This window comes from Apostichopus japonicus, chromosome 8 (assembly GCF_037975245.1).
Source record: "Apostichopus japonicus isolate 1M-3 chromosome 8, ASM3797524v1, whole genome shotgun sequence".
Taxonomy (NCBI): domain Eukaryota; kingdom Metazoa; phylum Echinodermata; class Holothuroidea; order Aspidochirotida; family Stichopodidae; genus Apostichopus; species Apostichopus japonicus.
Window position 1 is genome coordinate 13,914,505 of NC_092568.1, and position 21,373 is coordinate 13,935,877.

At 37.3% G+C, this 21,373-nt stretch overlaps 1 protein-coding gene across 2 annotated transcripts in view; it reads right to left on the minus strand.

The window, feature by feature from the left end:
- Positions 1-20,152, minus strand: part of LOC139970535 (ribosomal protein S6 kinase alpha-5-like) — a 48,490-nt gene extending 28,338 nt beyond the window's left edge. Inside the window, exons 1-2 of one of the 2 annotated variants that reach the window (XM_071976314.1) lie at positions 19,945-20,152; positions 2,635-2,706 (exon numbers count right to left, since the gene is read on the minus strand). In XM_071976314.1, the coding sequence (XP_071832415.1) occupies positions 2,635-2,706; positions 19,945-19,999 (127 nt within the window). In that variant the 5' untranslated portion in view covers positions 20,000-20,152. Of the gene's footprint in view, positions 1-2,634; positions 2,707-19,730; positions 19,916-19,944 lie in introns of those variants that run through there. The other variant, XM_071976316.1, reaches the window with a different exon arrangement.
- Between the last annotated feature and the right edge of the window lie 1,221 nt (positions 20,153-21,373).

Sequence of the window (21,373 nt, forward strand, 5' to 3'; positions counted from 1 at the left end):
ACAAGTACTGTACCTATTGAAATTGTCATGGGTAAAGTCACTTCAGTTAATATTGGTCAAATGCTACAAACTTTGTAAACAAGAACCCTATTGAAATTCGTTGAGGTCAAACATTTTAGGTTCATATTGGTCAAAGTCTGGAAACATTGTAACCACAAAATAATGCTTGGATGGACTTGATACTTGGCATGAACTATATAGATCGACGTGGCTTATTGGCAGACTTTTTCCTTTAACTTTAATATTTAACATTCCACAAATTCAATTGGGTTCTCTTTCTCACTAAGATTTGACCTGTTTCAAATACCAATTGTACATTCCAAGGGCTTGTCATGTCTGTGTATTTGTTGGTAAGAATTTCCTTTACCACTTACCAAAATCTGTTCACATGAATTAGTCAAAGCCCATGACAGCTCTGGGTATTTTTATGGCCACAGGATTTTACCTTTCACAGGAAACATTATTTTTTTCTACTGTATGTCCAGTGATCGTGGTGGGAACCCATTTTCTTTGAAAACTTTTGGGAACCTCTTTTTTTCTTATTAGACCTGTATCCTAGGATACCACAGTCACCTTGTCAAAGTTGCAAGTTCTTCCTCTTAATTGTTCATGAAATTTCATTCTGGCTTAAAAAATATGGAAGGTGACCTTCCAAAATGAGAAAGGAACTAAAGTATGTTTTAAATGGTCAAACTACAAAACTTTTCACACCAGGGTTGCCAGGTCATCATTTTAAAGTCCAAAATGTTTAAACTTTCCTGGGCCAGAGGTAAATGAGAGGTCTGTGAAAACAGCATTTTGGCCATTTTCTTGCATTTTCAATGGCCTACCAATTTAAAACAAACTTATACCTGAAACTTGGTTAAGTTCTCCCTAACATTGATTTACACTGTTTCATGTTGTTTAATAGTCCAACATAAGGTTGGATAAAGACCTACCTGTCAGTAAAGATATTTTTAAGGCATTTTAAAGACATTTTTACCATGGATGTTTCACTCCATTACGGTTCAGTTAAGTGACCCTAGTTGCAACAAATTGTGTACCCACCAGCAGAATCAATTGTCACAAAATATTGAATCTCTTTGAAAGTTGTTTTAAAGGGACAACATTGAAAAAACCTTGGGAGTTCAATCAATTCTGTTTTCAATGGTAAAGTGCTGCTGGATAATGTAAACAAAATCGACCATAATGGTAGCATTGTTACTAACCCTGATGGGATGGGTGACATTTTAAGTAATTTCTTCACTAGTATTGGATCTGCTTACCAAAAGGATATCCCAAATATTTCTCTACAAAGTTTGAGCACTATCTTAATCATGCTAATATTAAATCTATATCTTACCCAGGCTACAGTATATGTCTAGTGGTGAAATCACTTGTATTATCTGTAATCTTAGGAAAGAGTTTGAAAATATCCCTCCAAGCAAACTTAAATGGCATAGCTGGTGGTTTTTGACATCCTCTAATTCTTTCAAGTCTATGTTACATTGAATATTTACACTTGTACCTTTCTATTGATGGAATGGCACATTGTTATATTTTCTTTCGGGACTCTGTAAAACTTGATCAAACCTAGCACTTTTGGACAAGGAATTTAAAAGAAGGTTTTTTCAACAATTAAGTTTTAATTCCAATCATGGACAGAAATCGGTTGCTGATTCCATTGAATACGCTTTTAAAACAATGCCTTTATTATGTTATGAACAGAAGAACAGTGTCTATAAAGTGATACTGAGAATATGTTTAGTACAACATAGCGAAACGTTTCCCGCGAACCTGGTTTGGACGTTTCCCAAGTGTATCCAATCATGCCGCTATGCCTGGAGTTAACTCATTATATGAACACAGATTATGTCATTCACCAGAAGAAAAAGGTTAGACTTTCTTGAATTGGGTATTATTTAGAAAAATATTTGGCATGTAGCAACATTTTCATTCCAATTCTTAGGAAACTGAATCCCCATGCATGTTCAGTAGCTCCAAATTTTTACTTTAAAACATATTGTACTTCATTCTTTGGCAGTTTTCATTTGAAAAGGAATTTCATGAACTTAATGAAACAGGATTTGCAAAAGGTACACCTTTGGCAAAGTGAATGTGGCAGGGTGCACATGATATGCATGCCAATTATACAACATACTGTAGTTATTAAAGACGTCCCCATCAGTTTGTTCAAGTCTGAGAGTCATGTCAGAAGGGTTGCCAGGAGTTCTGGGCATGGAACCGGACAGTTTTTTTTACAATGAACTGTGATATCCTGGGTCCTAATACAGGTATGTTATATGAAGAAAATCAACACACTATTAAACTGTGTGCAGCAACACAACTTAGGGGAAATGCAAAATTAACATTTGATGTTCTAGACAGGCAGGCCATTACCATCCCTTCTAGATTCCTTGAAAATTGTTCCAAAAGATAAACTGGCTACTGAGTTATATCACAAACTAAGTAATGGAAGAGACTTGAAATATATGATTTTGCAGGCCTCAAAGAAAAAGAATATAAACACTTTCAAGGCATTCAAATTGCATCATCATTTAAAGGTTGAAATATTTCCACACAGATATCAGACACTTCCAGATGGGTTATCATCTAACCTTTCAACCACTCATGGCAATATTTTGAGAAACTTACCTCCAGTACCAAGCACCTTGAGAAGTTCAAAACTGTGTGCTCCTACTTTCTCAGCATGGCCGGTCAAATTAGCTGTAAGAAACATAAAGCCAACATGCTTATTAATTCCATGCCAAGTTTACTTCTGCAATGATCATACTAACTCGGTTTTCAGACTTTCACTGCTATTGACCACAAGTGACCACCAATCTCCACCAATTTCATTAGGGTTCTTGCCTACATTACTGCATATCTACATGTCACATTCATCCAAGTTCATCCTATCTTCACTCTGTGAGTTCTTGTATTTATCATTTTCAGACTTTTCTTTTCTGTTGATCTCAAATGACCATTGACCTCCACTAATTACGACACAGTTTATTGAACTCACCAAGAGGGAAGTACAAAGCAAGTATAAATTTCATCAAAATTTCAGTTTGTGAGTTATCATGTTTACAAGTTTTTAGACTTTAACCACTGTTGACCACAAATAATGTACCTCCACCAACTCATTCAGGGGACTTGTACTTGCCAATGGGCATATTCATATTTATTGAGCTGAATTTTATCAAAGGGATCTTCCTTTGAATGAACAGACACTTGAATCCATTATAGCTACAATGGGAATATTCCAATATTGTAAAGCATTGTATTTACTCTCCAGTTTTCACACTTCATCATAACTAAATTGCTTTTAGCATGATATACTGTACTGTACACTTACCTTCCAGAACAATGACATTCCAGATGCTAGGGTTTTTCCTTGATGATACACATGTAAGATTTTACTTGGAATATTCTCATCTCCACTTGTGATTGACTCTTTGGAGAAATTTTCACTAATTAACAGTAATAGTGTAAGAGGTGCTCTTTAGTTCCACCAATTGATGAACGTACAAGATCCCAAATTAGAAGTTTCCCACAAGCTTGTTTGGCTAGTTTGTGCATCCACAGCATACTAGGCAAATCTGAATTTGCATTAAGGTCTCCCAATCATTTTATAACATACCTGTTGTACAGTTCTCTTCACTAGGTGTGATTGAACTCCCTATTTTACATTTAATTGAGAATGAAGACAATGAAAGCTTTAACCAAATTTGTTTTGAAGTGATAAAGGTGGTTAATTGTAGGTTTTGAAGCCTAACAGTTAATCAAGCTCCATAACAAGACCCCTATTCTGTACCCTTTAGTGTATGCTAGGGGCAGTCCCATAGCCAGGCCAGGACTAGGGGCCCCAATTGCAGACTGCTGTATCACCATCTCTGCCACCATCATGTATACAATACTTACAAATATAGCATAACTTCCAAGCAAGCTTGCCTTATTGCATCCTTTCCAAATTTCCCATGAGTGGATTGGCCAATAGTCCCTTACCAATTGTCTGCAGACATCTTTAGTGCCCAATGAACACAAAGTATGCAACAACTTGTAACATTACTTTCCCATGTATCTATGTAAATAAACACTCTTTTAAATTTATTTTATCTACCACAGCAGGTGAGGTCAATAAGGCCCCTTTTTGTTTCATTAGTACTCTGGTGCTAAAACAAGCCTACAATGTTTCTCTTTTTCTTCAGTTGATGAGTCACCAGCCCTGGCAACATATGCACTTGCTACTGAAAATGCAGTGTCAACATATTATGTAATAGCAGTGCCTGTTGACCAGTGGCAACAGTTTATTAAAAGCAACATTTTGCATCCTTTTCTATGATTTTTCTCAACCTCACTGACTCCACTATGCCATAACGACATACATAACAAGCTTATCTACTTTAATCTTACTTCAAATGGTGGTATAAAAGTCGAAAAGTGTGCAACTTTCAACTTTGTTTTTCTCCAAGATAGTTTCCGTTGGGATCCCAATAAACCTCGCACTTAATATGAATATTTAAACACTACGAAAGTCATTGACCAATAGGCCTACGTAAAACAACACCATGCTTGATTTGTGTCTAGTCTATATGGCAGTTGTACCAGGGAGTTCCATAACAACTCCTTGGCTGTACCAATGCAAAGTCTTGAATCTATTTTTAGCAACGGCTCATAACTAAACCTGCATCTCTCATTGGTTGAATTCAAACTAGTGGGTTTGGGGGAACTGTATGCGATTAATTTTAACTGTGGAATTTGTCGTGGACACTTTTCTGATTATCTGCAAATATCCTTAATAACTCGCCAATTAACATTGTTAGAAGGTAAAACTTGGCTAATATCTCAGTTTGCCGTTTTGTGATTGATATATATGTAAAAAACTTGATGGACATGTCAAAAAAGTAGAAAACGGCAACCAAACGCAAAATGCTGCTTTAAGTTAAGACAGGACGAGGCCATCTCCAGATTGGGCAGATTGGTTACTACACTGTACCTCTGTTTTAGTCCCCCCCCCCCCTGTTACTCTTCCTGCTTAATGTATAATCAGAGCATTCCTACCTACCAAGCAGTGAAGATCACCTTTTGTAGTTGTTTTAGATTAATACCTATTACTGTGCAGAAAGTTTATGTTTGTATCAAATTCATCCGGATGCTGGTTAATAGTCTCGCTCTCGACTATAAATAACTATAAAATATGAGAACGTTGACTGGAAGCATCATTATTAGATTCATTACCATATCCATAATTTACAAAACTCTCTTCTGCCTCACCTTAATTTATTTAGAGGAAACCGGAATGCTATTCTGCTTATATATATATTATTTGGAGGACACCGGAAGTGTTTATATCTGGAGGACACCGGAAGCATTCTATTTACTATTTACACTTGGAAACTGTGGCAGAACTACATTTACTCCTCACTGAATGGGAACATTAACTTATTATTTAAAATTACTACGGAGACCCCAGCCGAACTACTGTACATTAATCACCAGAAAGAAACAGAACAAGGAACCATCCCGCAACATCTTTTACACAGAACAGTTTATTTATATTTTTAAGCTTTTCGTTGGAGGCGCCCCAACAGTAAGGCTATCATTTTCCTAATTTTTTATTTTGGTCATAGTATATTAATATTATATTAATTTATACAGTAATATATTATAGGGCTGTAACGGTTAAACGGTTAACCAACCGAATGGCTGGATAAACGTCCGCCGTACATCGTATAAGTTTAACCGTTTTTGTAAAGCCAATTACGCAGTCGCCAAGGCGCGTCTTCACATCACTTTGTTCCCGAAATAGACCGCAACATTTCCTTGCCGAAAATCACGTAACAATGGCAAACTTTATCACGCATCCATACAAAAGATTTTTAAGATCGGCGGTACGATTGAAGGGATTACCAAGCGGTAAGTGACCCATGGAGCGCCTATTGTTACCCCGTTCGACAACGTGGCGAGTCTGCATCTAATCCTTTCAAATTTATATTGTATTTAAGTAGTAATCGTTTTCTTTCGTATGGAGTTGACTTCAGTTCAGTGTTCCCTCTAAGGTGCGGGATTCCCTTCAACTGACTCAGTAATCCCACAAAGAAAACATTTGTCTGCTGGAAATCCCCGCATCGTTTTCTTGCATTCGTGATAAGTTTATACTCAATGCACAACGTATTCACTTGATTGCATAGAGAAAAACACTCTGCAAATCAGTAGAGAAATTAACAATTGTGTACGGAAGGTAAACTGGTACACCTTCAAATATTACGAAAGATCGAGCAAAACACTTTCGAAAAATTCACGCGAAACTGGCATATCGTGCTAAATGCTACAATGTCATGTAAACAAGGCTCTAGTACACCCTTTTATGAATAAATCGTAAGACCACATCTGGTGTTAAGCGGGGGAAAAAAGTATTTTCTAGAATTTCCAAAATACGGAGAAAATAATATCCTACCATACCATTAAGCCTATAGCAAATAGCCTAACCACCTCGTCGGTTACGGATCTCACGTAACTACAAAAACACAACTAATTGTATATTGCGAAGTTTACGTTTTCTACAAGAACATGGAAACAATATAAAGCATTTAGTTAATCATGCCAAGTGGCCTTAAACATGTGATTACAAGGTTTACTTTCATGAAGATGGCCATAGCTACTGTAGGGGCCTTGATATCGTGCTATGCTTGTATGGTATGGACTGTGCGGTGTATTAAGAGGAATAGATTGATTTGTTCATGCGGAGAAGTCAGTTGGCTGTTTACTTACCTAACTGTTATGTGGAATCGTGGATACTTTACCTTCTTTTCTTGAACGTCTAAGATAATAATTCGCATAACTTTACCGACCCTTTACTGACTGACCTAATTAATTCTAGTCCATGAAATGTTCCTTGGCAAGATGCCGAAAAAATGTTAACAAACAGGTGTTAGACAGGGGATGAGCTCACAGTTGTTTGGCAAGGTACCTGGGAAAATGTAGCCTACCGTAGTATTTCAGTAGGGTTAAACACTGCAGTTGTAAATTGATGTACGTATAGTGCAAGCTATTCATTGTTAGGCAGTCTAGAAACGGGGCTTTGCCGAACGTTGTTTGTTTCATAATATTGCAAAGTTTTGTAAGTTAAACTTTTTAAAGATTGTAAGACAGATTAAATATTTTTTCATTTTGTAACATAATATGGCTACTCTAACTTGTCATTTCAAAATTTTCATCAGTTTCGTGACAATTTAAATTCAAAAAGTTGTCAGTATTTTGCATCCACAGCTGCGAATTTTTTATCGCCAGACACACCAAATTTTCCAGGGGCGTTTACCCCTGGACCCCCACAAGGGGTTCCACCACTTGACCCAACCGGGGGACTACCCCACGCCATTATGCTCGCACGCTTCTCGTGCTAATTGTGCTCGCTGCGCGAACTGGGTTTTCCAACACTGCCCCCCTACCCTCTGCCTACCCCGCCACAATGCACAAATTCAATATATTTGTGACCCATTGTTGCACTTGTAATTGCGTAGGCCTAGCCCTACTACCGTACACTCCTGTAGTAATCGCTTCCTAACAACCGACTTTCTTAACCTTGGCCTAGCTGGTGAAAGTCTTGTAGTCTAACACTCCATATGATCGCAAACTTTAATACGCAATGCCAATATTAAGTAGGCCTAGTAATATTAGGCTTAGAACTGCCATACAATGCCCACGCTATTACAGTAGGGGCTACGCAATTAACGAGGAAATATTTGCTTCAAAAGTCTCTGTCACAGTTACCGATTAACTAAAAAGAGAAACAAAAATCTGTTAAAAACTTAATGAAATCGTGCGATTCATCTTTTTTAATGCAACGATCGTCAAAACTAAGCATATATACAACCAACTTCTTGACAAACATTTTACGGAAAAATACGGAAGCGTAGAAGGGACATTGCATTGACGAGTTACCAACTTGACAAAACGACAATTATCTGCAAATTGACGAGTTGACGAGATGGTAACATGACAAAATTCAGAAAATTGACGTTTTGACGAGATAACGGATCTCGTCAATGCATCAATTTTCTGCAAATTGACGAGTTGCACACTTACTACCATCTCGACAAGATGACAAAGTTCAGAAATTTGACGTTTTGACGAGATAACGGATCTCGTCAATGCATCAATTTTCTGCAAATTGACAAGTTGCACACTTACTACCATGTCGACAAAATGACAAAATTCAGAAAATTGACGTTTTGACGAGATAACGGATCTCGTCAATGCAGCAATTTTCTGCAAATTGACGAGTTGCACAGTTACTACCATCTCGACAAAATGACAAAATTCAGAAAATTGACGTTTTGACGCGATAACGGATCTCATCAATGCATCAATTTTCTGCAAATTGACGACTTGCACACTTACTACCATCTCGACAAAATGACAAAATTCAGAACATTGACGTTTTGACGAGATAACGGATCTCGTCAATGCATCAATTTTCTGCAAATTGACGAGTTGCACACTTACTACCATCTCGACAAAATGACAAAATTCAGAACATTGACGTTTTGACGCGATAACGGATCTCGTCAATGCATAAATTTTCTGCAAATTGACGACTTGCACACTTACTACTCAACTCGTCAATTTGCAGATAATTGTTGTTTTGTCAAGTTGGTAACTCGTCAATGTCCCTTCTACGCTTCCGTAGAAAAACGATACTTGCAGCGCTATTTTCACCCGAACCGAATTGTACAGTTGCTTATAACAGCGTTTTCGACTTGAATATATTGCGCATTTATATGCATCTGTGTTATAACATGATAACACGTGTTATGCTAGAGGCGCATTTTATTGCGGCCTGTGTTAAAAATAAATAAAAAATATAAAAACATTTTATATTATATAAAAATATAAACAAATATAAACTAAAAATAAAAATTTTAAAAAAAATTATACCACTACGATTTACTGTATTGTATCTTTAACATATCTAGCTCTCGTATGCTCCCAAAACATAGCTCTTGTTTGCTCCCAAAACATAACACGTGTTAGTGTGTTATAACACCCTGGCATATAAATGCATAATATGCTACACGTTAAGAACAAATATAAGCTCACACCTTTTCGGCTTGGGTGCTATTTTGAGAATGTACTTCCGCATTAAAAGTGATGGCGCTCTTTCGGAATTATTCTCTGAGCTATATAACTCTGATTTTTGGCTCTTATTTTGAGGCAACAACACGGGTTACGTTTAAACGTTAACCGTTCGGTTAATAGAAACAGTTATTAACCGGTTAGTGAATTAACCGGAATGACACGGCCCTAATATATTATAATAAATTATATTAATCGTCTTAAGTTCCCTGCACTCTGTTGTCCAGTTTCTTATTTAATTTGTATGTCTCTCCAAGATAATGCTCAGGAGTCATCATACTTCCTGAGCATTAGGATTTCCAAAGACCAAACCCTAGTGTTTGATTTCTCAGAGATACACATTTTCACCTTCTAAAATGGTTACGTCTAATCAGCCAATCATGAGCACTGATGGGTTACATTTGCACACGATAATTTGGAACAGTCTACATACATTAATAACAATACATGTATGCCTTTTTGTCTAGCAAGGAATCTACAGTTTCTCATCGTCATAGCGTTGCAATGCAATCTAACTAATAGAAACCGGCACTGGTAAAACGTGCTGTAAAAGTTAAAGAATGTTTGAAGTAGATCTAAGACACGTGAGTAAAATACAGACATTTTTGCATGCCCAGCTTTCTGTCAATGTCATCTCTATGCATAGGTGGCAGAAGATATCTCATATTGGGGGCCAAAGAATGATTTGGCTGGTTTTTACATATGGACCAGTTCATAGTGGAAAATTATCGAGGGGGCATGCCCAGCTTCATATGATATCGTCAATAGTGAACCTGTACTGTAAGTTCAGGGATAATGAGCACTGTAAAAAAGTGAATGATACCTTTTCTTACGTACTAAAAATATGAAGCAGTTCTGGGAAACATGAAGTAAAGACAAATAAGAACAATTAGATGTCACTCTCTTAAAAGGATTGTCTGGTGGCCCAAAGAAGTTACCTTAAAAAATGATAAATAATTTTCCAAACATGTTGTCAAAGTATGAGAACTTTAAATGTTGCGTTTGACAGAGAAAAGATTTTTTAATCGTTAAGGATGGACACTTCCAATATGATTTGAACAGTACAGAACGTGACGTCAACTATGCTAATGCATGATTGCGACATAACCCACGCTCCGTACAGTACCTACAGTAATCACAACAAAAACCATGTTTGTATACAGATTAATTTCTTCCTGAATTTTTGGTGAAATTTCTTATAAATTAGATATGTTTTCAAAGACTCCTTAATCCGCCATGTGTAGTAGATCGGTGGTTTCGTGGTCTTTTGGTAACACAAGGTAAGTTTTAACAGGGCAGTTCCGTAAACTAGTAAACCTTTTCACCAAAACTTAAAAAACGTTGAATCATTACATGTAGGGTATCAGATGAAAGCTAAAACTCTGAAGTTTCATAATATTTAGCTAATTTTCACAGAACACATTGTTTTCAGGCAGATTAAGGTGTGTATTAGTCAACTGAAAAAATCTCAAATTTGCTTCACAAAAATCACCCAAAAACAAAATGCCTATTTTTGCCTCTGTATCTTCAGAGGAATAAATATTCTTAGATTTGCTGAAGTGATATAATATAAAGATTCAGTTGACAAACAGATAAAGTTGCAGGGATTTTCAGTTTTCTGAGAATAATTTTTTTTACAAATGTCAATTGTCATGTGTACGTCCGTCACAGAAAAATCACATTTTTTAAAATTTCATACAGAAGAAAGTACCCAGATTTCAAGACATCTACAATTCAATGCACATTTTGAACACTCAATAACTACATTATGTGCCTTTAATCCCTAGGATTTTATTTTTCAGAAAATGCTGTGACAGACGTACGTATTTTCGTACATCCGTCACGTACATCCGTCACGCGTACGTCCGTCACATTATTTTTGTTTAGATAAACGATGTATTTTAACATGTTTATCACTACATTACAGGGCAGGTCCAAGCTATTTGAACTGTGACGTACGGGACATTTCAGAGACTTAAATTTGTCTAAAAGTTATATAAAATCTATTTTCCAGAAACTTTTTCAGGTTTTTATATTTGTTATTGCTGCTACTTTATTACAAACTCATGAAGATTCCTACACTTGCTTTAATTAGGTCCCATCTTAATTAATGTGCAGTGTGACGTACGGGACCAGAGAATTTTGTGTTTTTTTTACAAAAGAGCAAAGCTGAAACCGCTCTGAAATTAGGAGGGCAGTGATCAAGCTGTTATAACTAGTGAATAGCCTAACCTTCCAAGGGCTAAGCTGTAACATATTAGAAAAAAATATGAAGCCATTCCAGTACAGTGGTTACACAAATGAAAATTGTCCTGTGACGTACGGGACATGTGACGTACGGGACAATTTGTCCATATACAATTTAAATATACAATTAAATTGACTATTGGTAATTTCATGCCATATTTCCTTCTTTCTGGGATACGGAAAAGAGCAGTGACTGTACTTGTGAGATCATTCCACATAAAAAATGGAATGCATAAAGTATTAATCTACTCTACACATACATCAAGTGCTCATAACATCAATTCTAGCTTTTTTAGACCACAAATGATTCAAGATGCAAAGTTTTGGTGCAAAACTGTTTTGGTATGTATACTGTACAACACTGTATCATACTCCCCACTATTGACCCTGAAGTTGAAATATGATCCATCCCATTCAAATATACCAAAATGTCCACAGTAATGCCACGTAATGTCCATCTATGAAACTAGTACAACAAAGAAAACTCTATAGACTACTGGTTACCAGACCAAATAGTCAGAACATCAATTCTTGCTTTGTTAGACCACAAATGATTCAAGATGCAAAGTTTTGGTGCAAAACTGTTTTGGTATGTACAGTATACTGTACAACACTGTACCATACTCCCCACTAATGACCCTGAAGTTGAAATATGATCCATCCCATTCAAAAATCAAAATACCTGTATACCAAAATGTCCACAGTAATGCCACGTAATGTCCATCTATGAAACTAGTACAACAAAGAAAACTCTATAGACCTAATACTGGTTACCAGACCAAATAGTCAGAACATCAATTCTTGCTTTGTTTGACCACAAATGATTCAAGGTGCAAAGTTTTGGTGCAAAACTGTTTAAAAATTATATATACTGTACAACACTGTATAATACTCCCCACTAATGACCCTGAAGTTGAAATATGATTCATCCCATTCAAAAATCAAAATACCTGTATACCAAAATGTCCACAGTAATGCCACGTAATGTCCATCTATGAAACTACATAGTACAACAAAGAAAACTCTATAGACCTAATACTGGTTATTGGACAAACTCATGAGTGATTGTCCTATGCAAAATTGGGCGAGCGAAACTCTACACTTGTAACTAAAAATCTCAATGTCTACTATCTAAGTTCAGGAAACAAGAACATAGTTGCACATTATCATAGTCACACTTCACAATAGGCCTACAAAATTTTGAAATGCAAACTCAACATTCTTGAAGTCGTCCTCATTCAGTGTCAATGTTGAATAGTATTGTAGATGATTCTGTATCCCCCCCACGCACAATTGACTTCCCAATAGTCAAACAACACCCGGGCTGTTGGTGGTCATCAGTCAATAGTTTATTTGCTGCCATGATGTGCTCTTCAGGCATGCAGGGATTATAAGTTGCAACTACCAGCTTTCAACAAAATAAACTTGTAAGCGTTGGAAGGTTTCCAGTAGAGGTCCCCATTGGAGCCCATGCATGTTTATTATGTATAAATACAGGGTTTCCACCACACTATGTCCCGTACGTCACATTTTGTCCCGTACGTCACATTTTTAAATTTGATAATTAGATTTGCAGTGAATATTATTTCAATTTTTTGGGGATGGATATTGTTGAGCAATGTTCTTAATTAGAACTTTACAGAATATCACAAAAAAAAAAATTGTTCCTCCATATCAAAACTTGAAAAAAGTGCTGAAAATTGTGACGTACGGGATATCAGTATTTGGACACTAGCTAATTAGCATATTTAATTAATGAACCCCCAAACATAATATGTCAAAATTATTGGAAGGAACTGTGTATCATGTCCCACATAACTTATATTCAATAAGTTCATATTGCTGGCAGCGAAATAGGATTCCAAATGTCCCGTACGTCACACTGCAATTTGAATTTATGCAAATTAGCTGGCTGTAATTGTTTGAATAGGGAAAAAAATTCAAAGAAATTATGAAAATCTGAAACTTCAATAATTCAGCTTTAACATGACACCACATTTAGGGTGTTTCAGTAAAGTTTGAAATTTGGCTTCTAGGGATAAAATAGCTTGGACCTGCCCTACATCTGAATTTACCGTAATAATCAAACCCATTTAGTCATTAACACAGATATTAGGTAGTTTTGTGGTTGCTTCATTAGCATAAATGTAGTGGTATGCAAACATTGCATACTTCAGTGTCAACTAGCATATTTGTGTTATTGGTTAGCACTTGGCAAGACATCAAAGAAATGGCATGGTATTGAACAACATGTTCAGTATGCTATTGTCTACATTGATATAACACTTTCATCTAAAAGCCTTGTTCACATTAGAAAACACACAGAGGGGATGCGACTGAATCATATCCCCTGCTTGAGATCAACATCCTAGTGTAAATGCTATCATTCTCAGGGTCAGACCGCGACATGTTGGTCCCCTGTTCTGGGGGATATCAGTTCCAGAGTGTGAACAATCGGGGACCAAGGTGACTGGAGATCAAGGAAAACAAACTAAATAACACCATGCCTGTTCCACTCACTATTAGGCAAACTAACCATGGACATATATGGAACTATTAGACAAACTATTTGTTTGTGTACAACATTGTTTCTTGTAGTTCTGCCATTTATTCTTCCCTCTGACCATGAGGTTTCCTTTCGATATCCAACATACTGTATATATTACACTGTGTTCAACTAGTTTTTAGTAAATAATAAATCAGGTTTGAAGGAAGGTTGTCTGAGAGTCATCAAGAACTGTTATTGCAATTGTTAGTAATTAGTATTTTGTTACTGCTGTAGTATGCATGTTATTGTTTTGATGTAATTTGTTCTACATTTACTTTAGGTTCATTACCCTTTGTGTTGGGTTTCAGGTATCATTATGTGGAAGAAAAGTTAATTTTGAACCACATGTGCTCATAGTTTTATGTTGGTGGACAGAGTTACCAGATGGTTCTTAACTTCACAGTGTTTGTGTGTATTACAGTACCTTTATTCATGTTTCATAGTTGCTATACTAACCAAGGGTGGGCTGCTGTATCTCTGTATCTTAACATGAGATATTTAAGAACTATTGCCAGTAAATGCTCTCATAGCTATTCAGCAATACTGCTGAATAGCTATTTGTAGTATGCACACCCTGGTTATAACACTGACTTCACTTGTTATAACAGTGTTATAACACTGACTTCTTTCTCCCACTTTCACCTCAATCTTGAATCAATATACATTGCATGCAGAAGTTAGTGACACTCATCTTTATTAGAAATTAGCCATACACTTTGTGCATTCCAACTTTTGTGAGGGTCACCCTACAAATATTTTAACTTCCTGTTCATTGACTCAGAGTGGGCAATCAGAGCTGGAGCATGAGTTCAAGTGTGAACACTACAGGAGATTTTGGAAACGTATTTGCTGTTAAATTGTCAACACAGGACTAAGAACAGGGGATCCAATGTGAACACAGCCGAAGAGCTCCTGAAGCAATGCAACACAATGTATCACACATCTGAAGTTCTGAATTTCTTGTTTGCTGAAATGTGCTGTTATATCATTCATACAGAAGCTTGCAGTACATGTATTTAATAAAAAAAAAATGTCAGGTAAATAAACAGGGTGTGAAGAAAAGTGAAAGAAAAATGGTTTGGTGCTCATACCATCTTAATGGTAATAAAGACCCATCATTCTGACCCACTAGAGAACTTCAACTCCCTAGGGGTCTAACATCTATATTGTTTGAAATGATGCACACAAAAGTTTAAATGAGCTTACCATTATCATTTCAAGTGATGATTTGCATACAACTTAAAGAGAAATATTGATTTTTAAACCTTCTTTTCACTATTACTTTTACTAGAAGTTTTTCCATTAGCCACAAGTAAATGAGCTGCATTATTGTGTACATCTGTCAACAATGGTAACTCTGGGTGAAGCTCTGTCACAAATTGAAATTTTAGGGATACCAAGTAGCACTTTTGTTTGTGACGGACGTACATTTAATATATAATTTCACACGTGTACGTCCGTCACAAAAAATTGTATGTCCGTCACAGGAATTTTTGAATATATTGCAGGGAAGTGATAAAGGTTTCAACTGCTTGTTTACTGATATGTGTAGTTAAGAGTCTTCTTCATACTGTAACATGTATAGTACTTTTAATTTGCATCCCATCCCAATTCACAGAAATTTTCAAAAGAAAATTACGATCTGAAAAAGTCACTTTCTCTGGGTACGTCCGTCACAGGGAGGTTTTTTGAGTATTTTTGTAATTTATTTAGATGGACAAGGAATGAAACTCCATAAAAGAATAGTACAAGGTAGATGTTCCATAAAACCCAAATGAAAAGTTATCTCCTATATATAGCCATTGAGATATGGATCAACAAACTGTCCGAAGTGTACGTCCGACTTTACGGGATCAGCAAACTCTTCGTTGTTTATACATCGCGCTATCCAGCTCCAGCGCGAAGAATGGTCGCTTGTGTAGGCTACTCTAACATTTACAATCGGACAGTTCTGCGAAGCCTAAGCTTCGCGGTACTACATTCTGCTCTGACATAGCTTCCGCCAAGTTTCATCTTTCAGTGTTCCGAGTGCTTTTCAAGTTTCTTTTTACTGTAAATTTGATCTGTGAATTTTATTTCAGTTTATGAACAGAACAGTTTATGAACTGTGGTTTGAGTGTGAGAGTATATTTTGTGCAACGCTATACGTATTAGTGCTGTGCCGTTTAAACGTGCAAACGAACGAAACATCGTTAAAACGTTTAATAAAACCTGATGAACGTTTAAACGAAACTATGATATCAACTGAAAATTAAATTATTGGCAAAAATTGCGTATCAATTCCCGTGTTTATTTTGTCTACTACGCGAAATAACAACACACAACTTACGATCCTACTATTGTCCCCCCCCCCCCGATGTATCCGGCGATATGAATGGCTTGTATGCACTACATTTCTGATGTATAAATAACAGATTACTCTGCGCTAATAGATTTTCTACCGGCTTTAAAGGCATGCACACTGCTTGCTTTAAGCTTTTTGTAAAACTTACCGATTAATCGGCGCTAACAGATTTTTTAATACAGGCATGAATAGCTTGCGCTCTGCAACGCTGTTATCCTTTTGTGAAAACTTCCTGATTCGCGGCACATGTGTACTTTATATCGAGCCGACAGCGGCGGCGCAGATAATCCAGTCAATGCATGTTCGATCGAAATAATTACAATCCCTGACCATCACGTTGAACTCTCCCACCAGACAATACCGGGTCGAATACTCGACTTGGTAATAGTTGTTCAAATACATGATCAAAGGAAATGTGTCAATTGGATATCGTAAAAAATTGCTTTATAATATAATTGGTCCAATAAATTCAGTAGTGGCTGACAAAGTGTTCGAAGGTACCAAATTGCACAAGGCTCTAGCCATGTTCGAGGGTGGTGTCTTGGCGGTAAAATAATTCTCTTCAAGGAGTGAAGAGAATCTACTGTCTTCACTTTGAGTACAAGTTGAAAAAATATCGCTGGCAAAAGTGGAGATTTGGTCAGCAAATGTTAAAGTTGTTCACGTTAAGGTTCGAAACATGTGTACATCAACGTAACTTACGTAAGCGAACAACCAACAGAAGAAATAGTGAAAGGAAACTAACAAAGAAAATAAAATCTATAAGCGCACAAAGAAAAGTTGTCCAACGGCAACATCTGTAATTTCCAGCCATATATGCAACATTTTCACTCCTTTAGTATTCCTTGGCTCAACCCTGACGCCAGGTGTGTCTGTGAATAATGGACTGTGATTGGTCTAATGTTACTTTTTGCATTTTTGTTGTTCAACTAACAGAGCCCTGTTCAAATGTTTTCTCACTGCTACATGTAGGTGTGTGTTCTGGGCCAGCTGTGTGCGTGGCTGTACATGTCGTATGGTATTTTGGATTGGGCAATGTACCTTTCAAGTTTTAACGATCATTTTTTGGACACGAACTGTGCGCAATGTGTTTGAAAAGATTTTCCATATCTTCTACTGTTAAATTGAAGTAAAATAATGAAAACATCACAAAGAGGACAAACACGTTGGATATAACAATTTATTTTGAACTGCATATCGTCATTTGAGTGTGTACTTGTCACAACTACTAACGTTAGCCACCAAGGTCAGTTCAATACTACAAGGTCACCAAACTGATTCACGCATAAAAGAAACTGCATAGCCTAATGTTAGGCCTAGCTTTCATCACTCAGCACTGGTATATGGCATGTGCCGATCGTAGCTGATAATGTCGTCTAGCAGAAAAGCTATTTCTCTTGTTGCAATTTTCTTTCATATTGCAAAAAGAACAGTAAATAGGAGAAACCAAAGTCAACAAATGATGGATGGAAGCTTTAACTTTGTTTTTTCCAGTATTTGCAATTCACATTGCAGTTTTCTTAAAATAAAAAATAGTACCGAAATTAGGTCGGAAAAGACCGATTTCGGTACTAAAACTATTTCTCGCGATTTTCTCGAACGTTTAAGCGTTTAAACGAAAGAAAAATGGGCCTTTTAAATGTTTAGGTCTCTAAACGAAAACTCACAGCCCTAACCTAATACGTATATACCAACTGGGCATGGTACAGAAGGATACACACTCGCGATATGCACGTTATATAATGGGCAATCACAAAACGTCAAATGGGGACAATTTTTATTTGGTTAGAAAGAGAAAAATAATAACTACAAGGACAATGTATCAAAATCTTCCACCAGACAATTCCTTTAACATTTGAGAATACCATTTTAAAGAAAGGAAAAGTTCTTTTCGACAGACAGCTACTTGACATTACTATATTATGATTACATGATAAATATATAGGTTTGAGATATAAAAATGTGCAAAAAATGTCTAATATTCAAACTGCCACCATACCATGACAGAGTTGAGTGCCAAAGCTGAAATTTGGTGCATTAGTAGATATAATATGTATGTGTAACTGGTGTAAATTTCAAAAAATGTTTCAATTGATTGCGGGGTCAACCAGGGTCATGAAGGGAGCCCTCTTTTTGACCTTTTTCTGGCTGGAGCCAACTTTGGGCCCAAGCCATTTCTTATTTAATGCATTGGTGAGCTTATAACTGATTATGGGTATAGAAATGCAACTATATATATTACCCAAGGAATATAGGATTCATGTGACCCCTCATGTGGGCACAGGGTGACCCTAAAAATCACCAAAAACATTTTCGGCTGAATAAAGTACCTACTGTACTTTGGGTGATCATAACCAGAAAAATAAGGGAGATACAGTTAAATTGAGTGCAGATTCATGAATTTTGGCAAGAAGTTAGATAGAATACCACATTTGAGCTCTCTACCTGGTACAAAGACTGAATTATGAGCTTTCAAAGTTGGAAAATATCACAAAAGTTACTTTTCATGAGTCGTGCAAGCGGATAATGGCCATTTTGACCAAATTTCAACAGGCTATACCTCGAAAACGACATGGAGTACGATTTTACTTTTTTGTATGTGTTCTTTTGGGACATACTCAATCATTCTTGTGAAATTTCATCTAAATCTGAGAGGGTCACCTGGGAACTTTCAGAAAATTTGGGGATTTGAGGTGGAATGACCCTCATGCTATCACCATCGCATAGATTCCTTGAACCTTCGGGCAAGGAATCAAAAAACTGGTTGAAAGGGCAGGGCGGGTGAAAGAGGGGCAGGCCAGGCCGCCCCTGTTAAACAGCGGAGCTAAGGCACTGGGCCATCTACCCTTTATATTGTGTAGGACATTGATCGGATCCCATCCTTATAACTACACTATTAAGTAGGTCATACGATAAGCACAATTGTGTTTCATTTTCACAATCTTTTACAGGAAGCAAACTTTTGGGGTGACATGCGTTGGTGGGACGCAAACATCTCTTGCTCTAGTAACATTACTGCTTTGTTTACACTTTGGGAATTCTGGCCATTTTCGTTAAGGCTTTGTAGGTTCATATTGTGATTGAAAATGTGGTGACAACTTGACTAACAAACACAGCAACTACAGTGTCTTTCAGTGCAGCTACATATGTATAACTATTGTATAAGCTTAATTTAGGGAACACGTGAAATTACATATTCTATCATACTTCTAGACCCCTTGCTCCCTTCATCTTACAGAATTTGGGTCATTAAATATATTCCTTATTCGTATCTTTTTGTTGGGGGGGGGGGGGGATTTGGTCATTGAGGTTGAATTTGATGTGAAGGAATAACGTAATCTATGCATACAGTAACATCAATTCAATCAAAAGGCAATTCCACATGCAGTGATTCAAACGCTCACAAATATCATCAGAAAAGCAGCACAACCTGCAACAATAAAGCTAATGACCCAATGTACTTCGTTAACTTACCGATATTTCTTCATATTCGGACTCCTGAGACTAATTGAAACCCGTGCGTAATGTAACACTACAGCCTACAGGACTCTACGTTAGGCCTGTTTGCCTAGCATTGGGCTATTTACAAATTACAGTATCGTTAGTACTAACGTTAGTAATGTCCGTGTCATTACGATGAGTTAGGATACTTGCAGTTCCAAATATGAAGGCAAACCTTAGTCCTTACCATCTTTTAACTCATGTCGCACTGTCTTCACGTTACTAAGCTTTGGTTCGGTCATCCCGCATATGAGAACTTTCTCGTTGATAATGAATATGACGCATAAAGTGTCTTTCAGTTTTCAGTATTTTTTGTGTTGATGCAGCACACCACCTGATCTGTCTAACCTTTAACGATTTGGGTGTTGTGTGTCCTACGCACAATGAATTATGTGCTGTCATCTGTGTACTTGCTCTAGTTTCAACTAAGTTTACGTACATAGTCATAATTGCCGGTTACGACTATTACCTTGGTTGTTCGTTTGCCATCTGGCCTAACCAACATCCAGTGGTGGAGCTAGGGGTTTTGGTCGGGAGGGGGGGGGGGGGTGGGCAAGAATGGTCTGTAGGGGCGCTTTCGACACACTATCTAAGCGGAGCGCCACCACAGGTTGGCGCGGAGCGTACAGAAATTTTTGAGTAAAGATACTCCCTAGATCGCAGGAAATTACCCTTTTCGGGCCTTGCTAATTTGCAGATAAACGAAGAATAAAGAGGTGTCATCGCCATTTTGTCAGAAAATTACACCAACAGAATGTGAAAAATGTCAATAGGTAGATGAGAGCGCAATAAAAAAGTCAATAATCGCGAATAAGTAAAAAGTAGTAAAAAGCTGAAAAGGGCGCCAGCAGTCCATTTGAGTCCGTCAGGGGGGGGGGGGGGGAGGGGCATCCGCCCGACTGTTTGGACGCTCCGTCCAGGGGCGTAGCGAAGGGGTTTTTGTTGGGGGGTGTGGAGAATTTGATTTGCCGACGGATCTGGAAGTGGTGACTGAAATGGGGGAGGGGGTCTAAGGGGAGGGGGTTACCCCTTCCCTTTGGAAAATTTTTAGTTTTGAAACGTCCTTAGATGCAATCTGGTGTATATTTTAAGTCAAATTTGATTTGCCGACGGATCTGGAAGTGGTGACTGAAATGGGGGAGGGGTCTAAGGGGAGGGGCTGTACCCCTCCCCTTTGGAATTTTTTTAGTTTTGAAACGTCCTTAGATGCAATCTGGTGCATACTTTTTAAGTCAAATTTGATTTGCCGACGGATCTGGAAGTGGTGACTGAAATGGGGGAGGGGTCTAAGGGTAGGGGTCTACCCCTCCCCTTTGGAAAATTTTTAGTTTTGAAACGTCCTTAGATGCAATCTGGTGCATATTTTAAGTCAAATTTGATTTGCCAACGGATCTGGAAGTGGTGACTGAAATGGGGGAGGGGTCTAAGGGTAGGGGGCTACCCCTCCCCTTTGGAAATTTTTTAGTTTTGAAACGTCCTTAGATGCAATCTGGTGCATATTTTAAGTCAAATTTGGCACGGAAGAAGCTCCCGTTCTCCTTTTCTCTATTCAGCTTTCCTTCTTTCTTCCCCTTCCGCTCTCTTCACCTTTTCTCCTTTTGCCGACAGACCCAAAA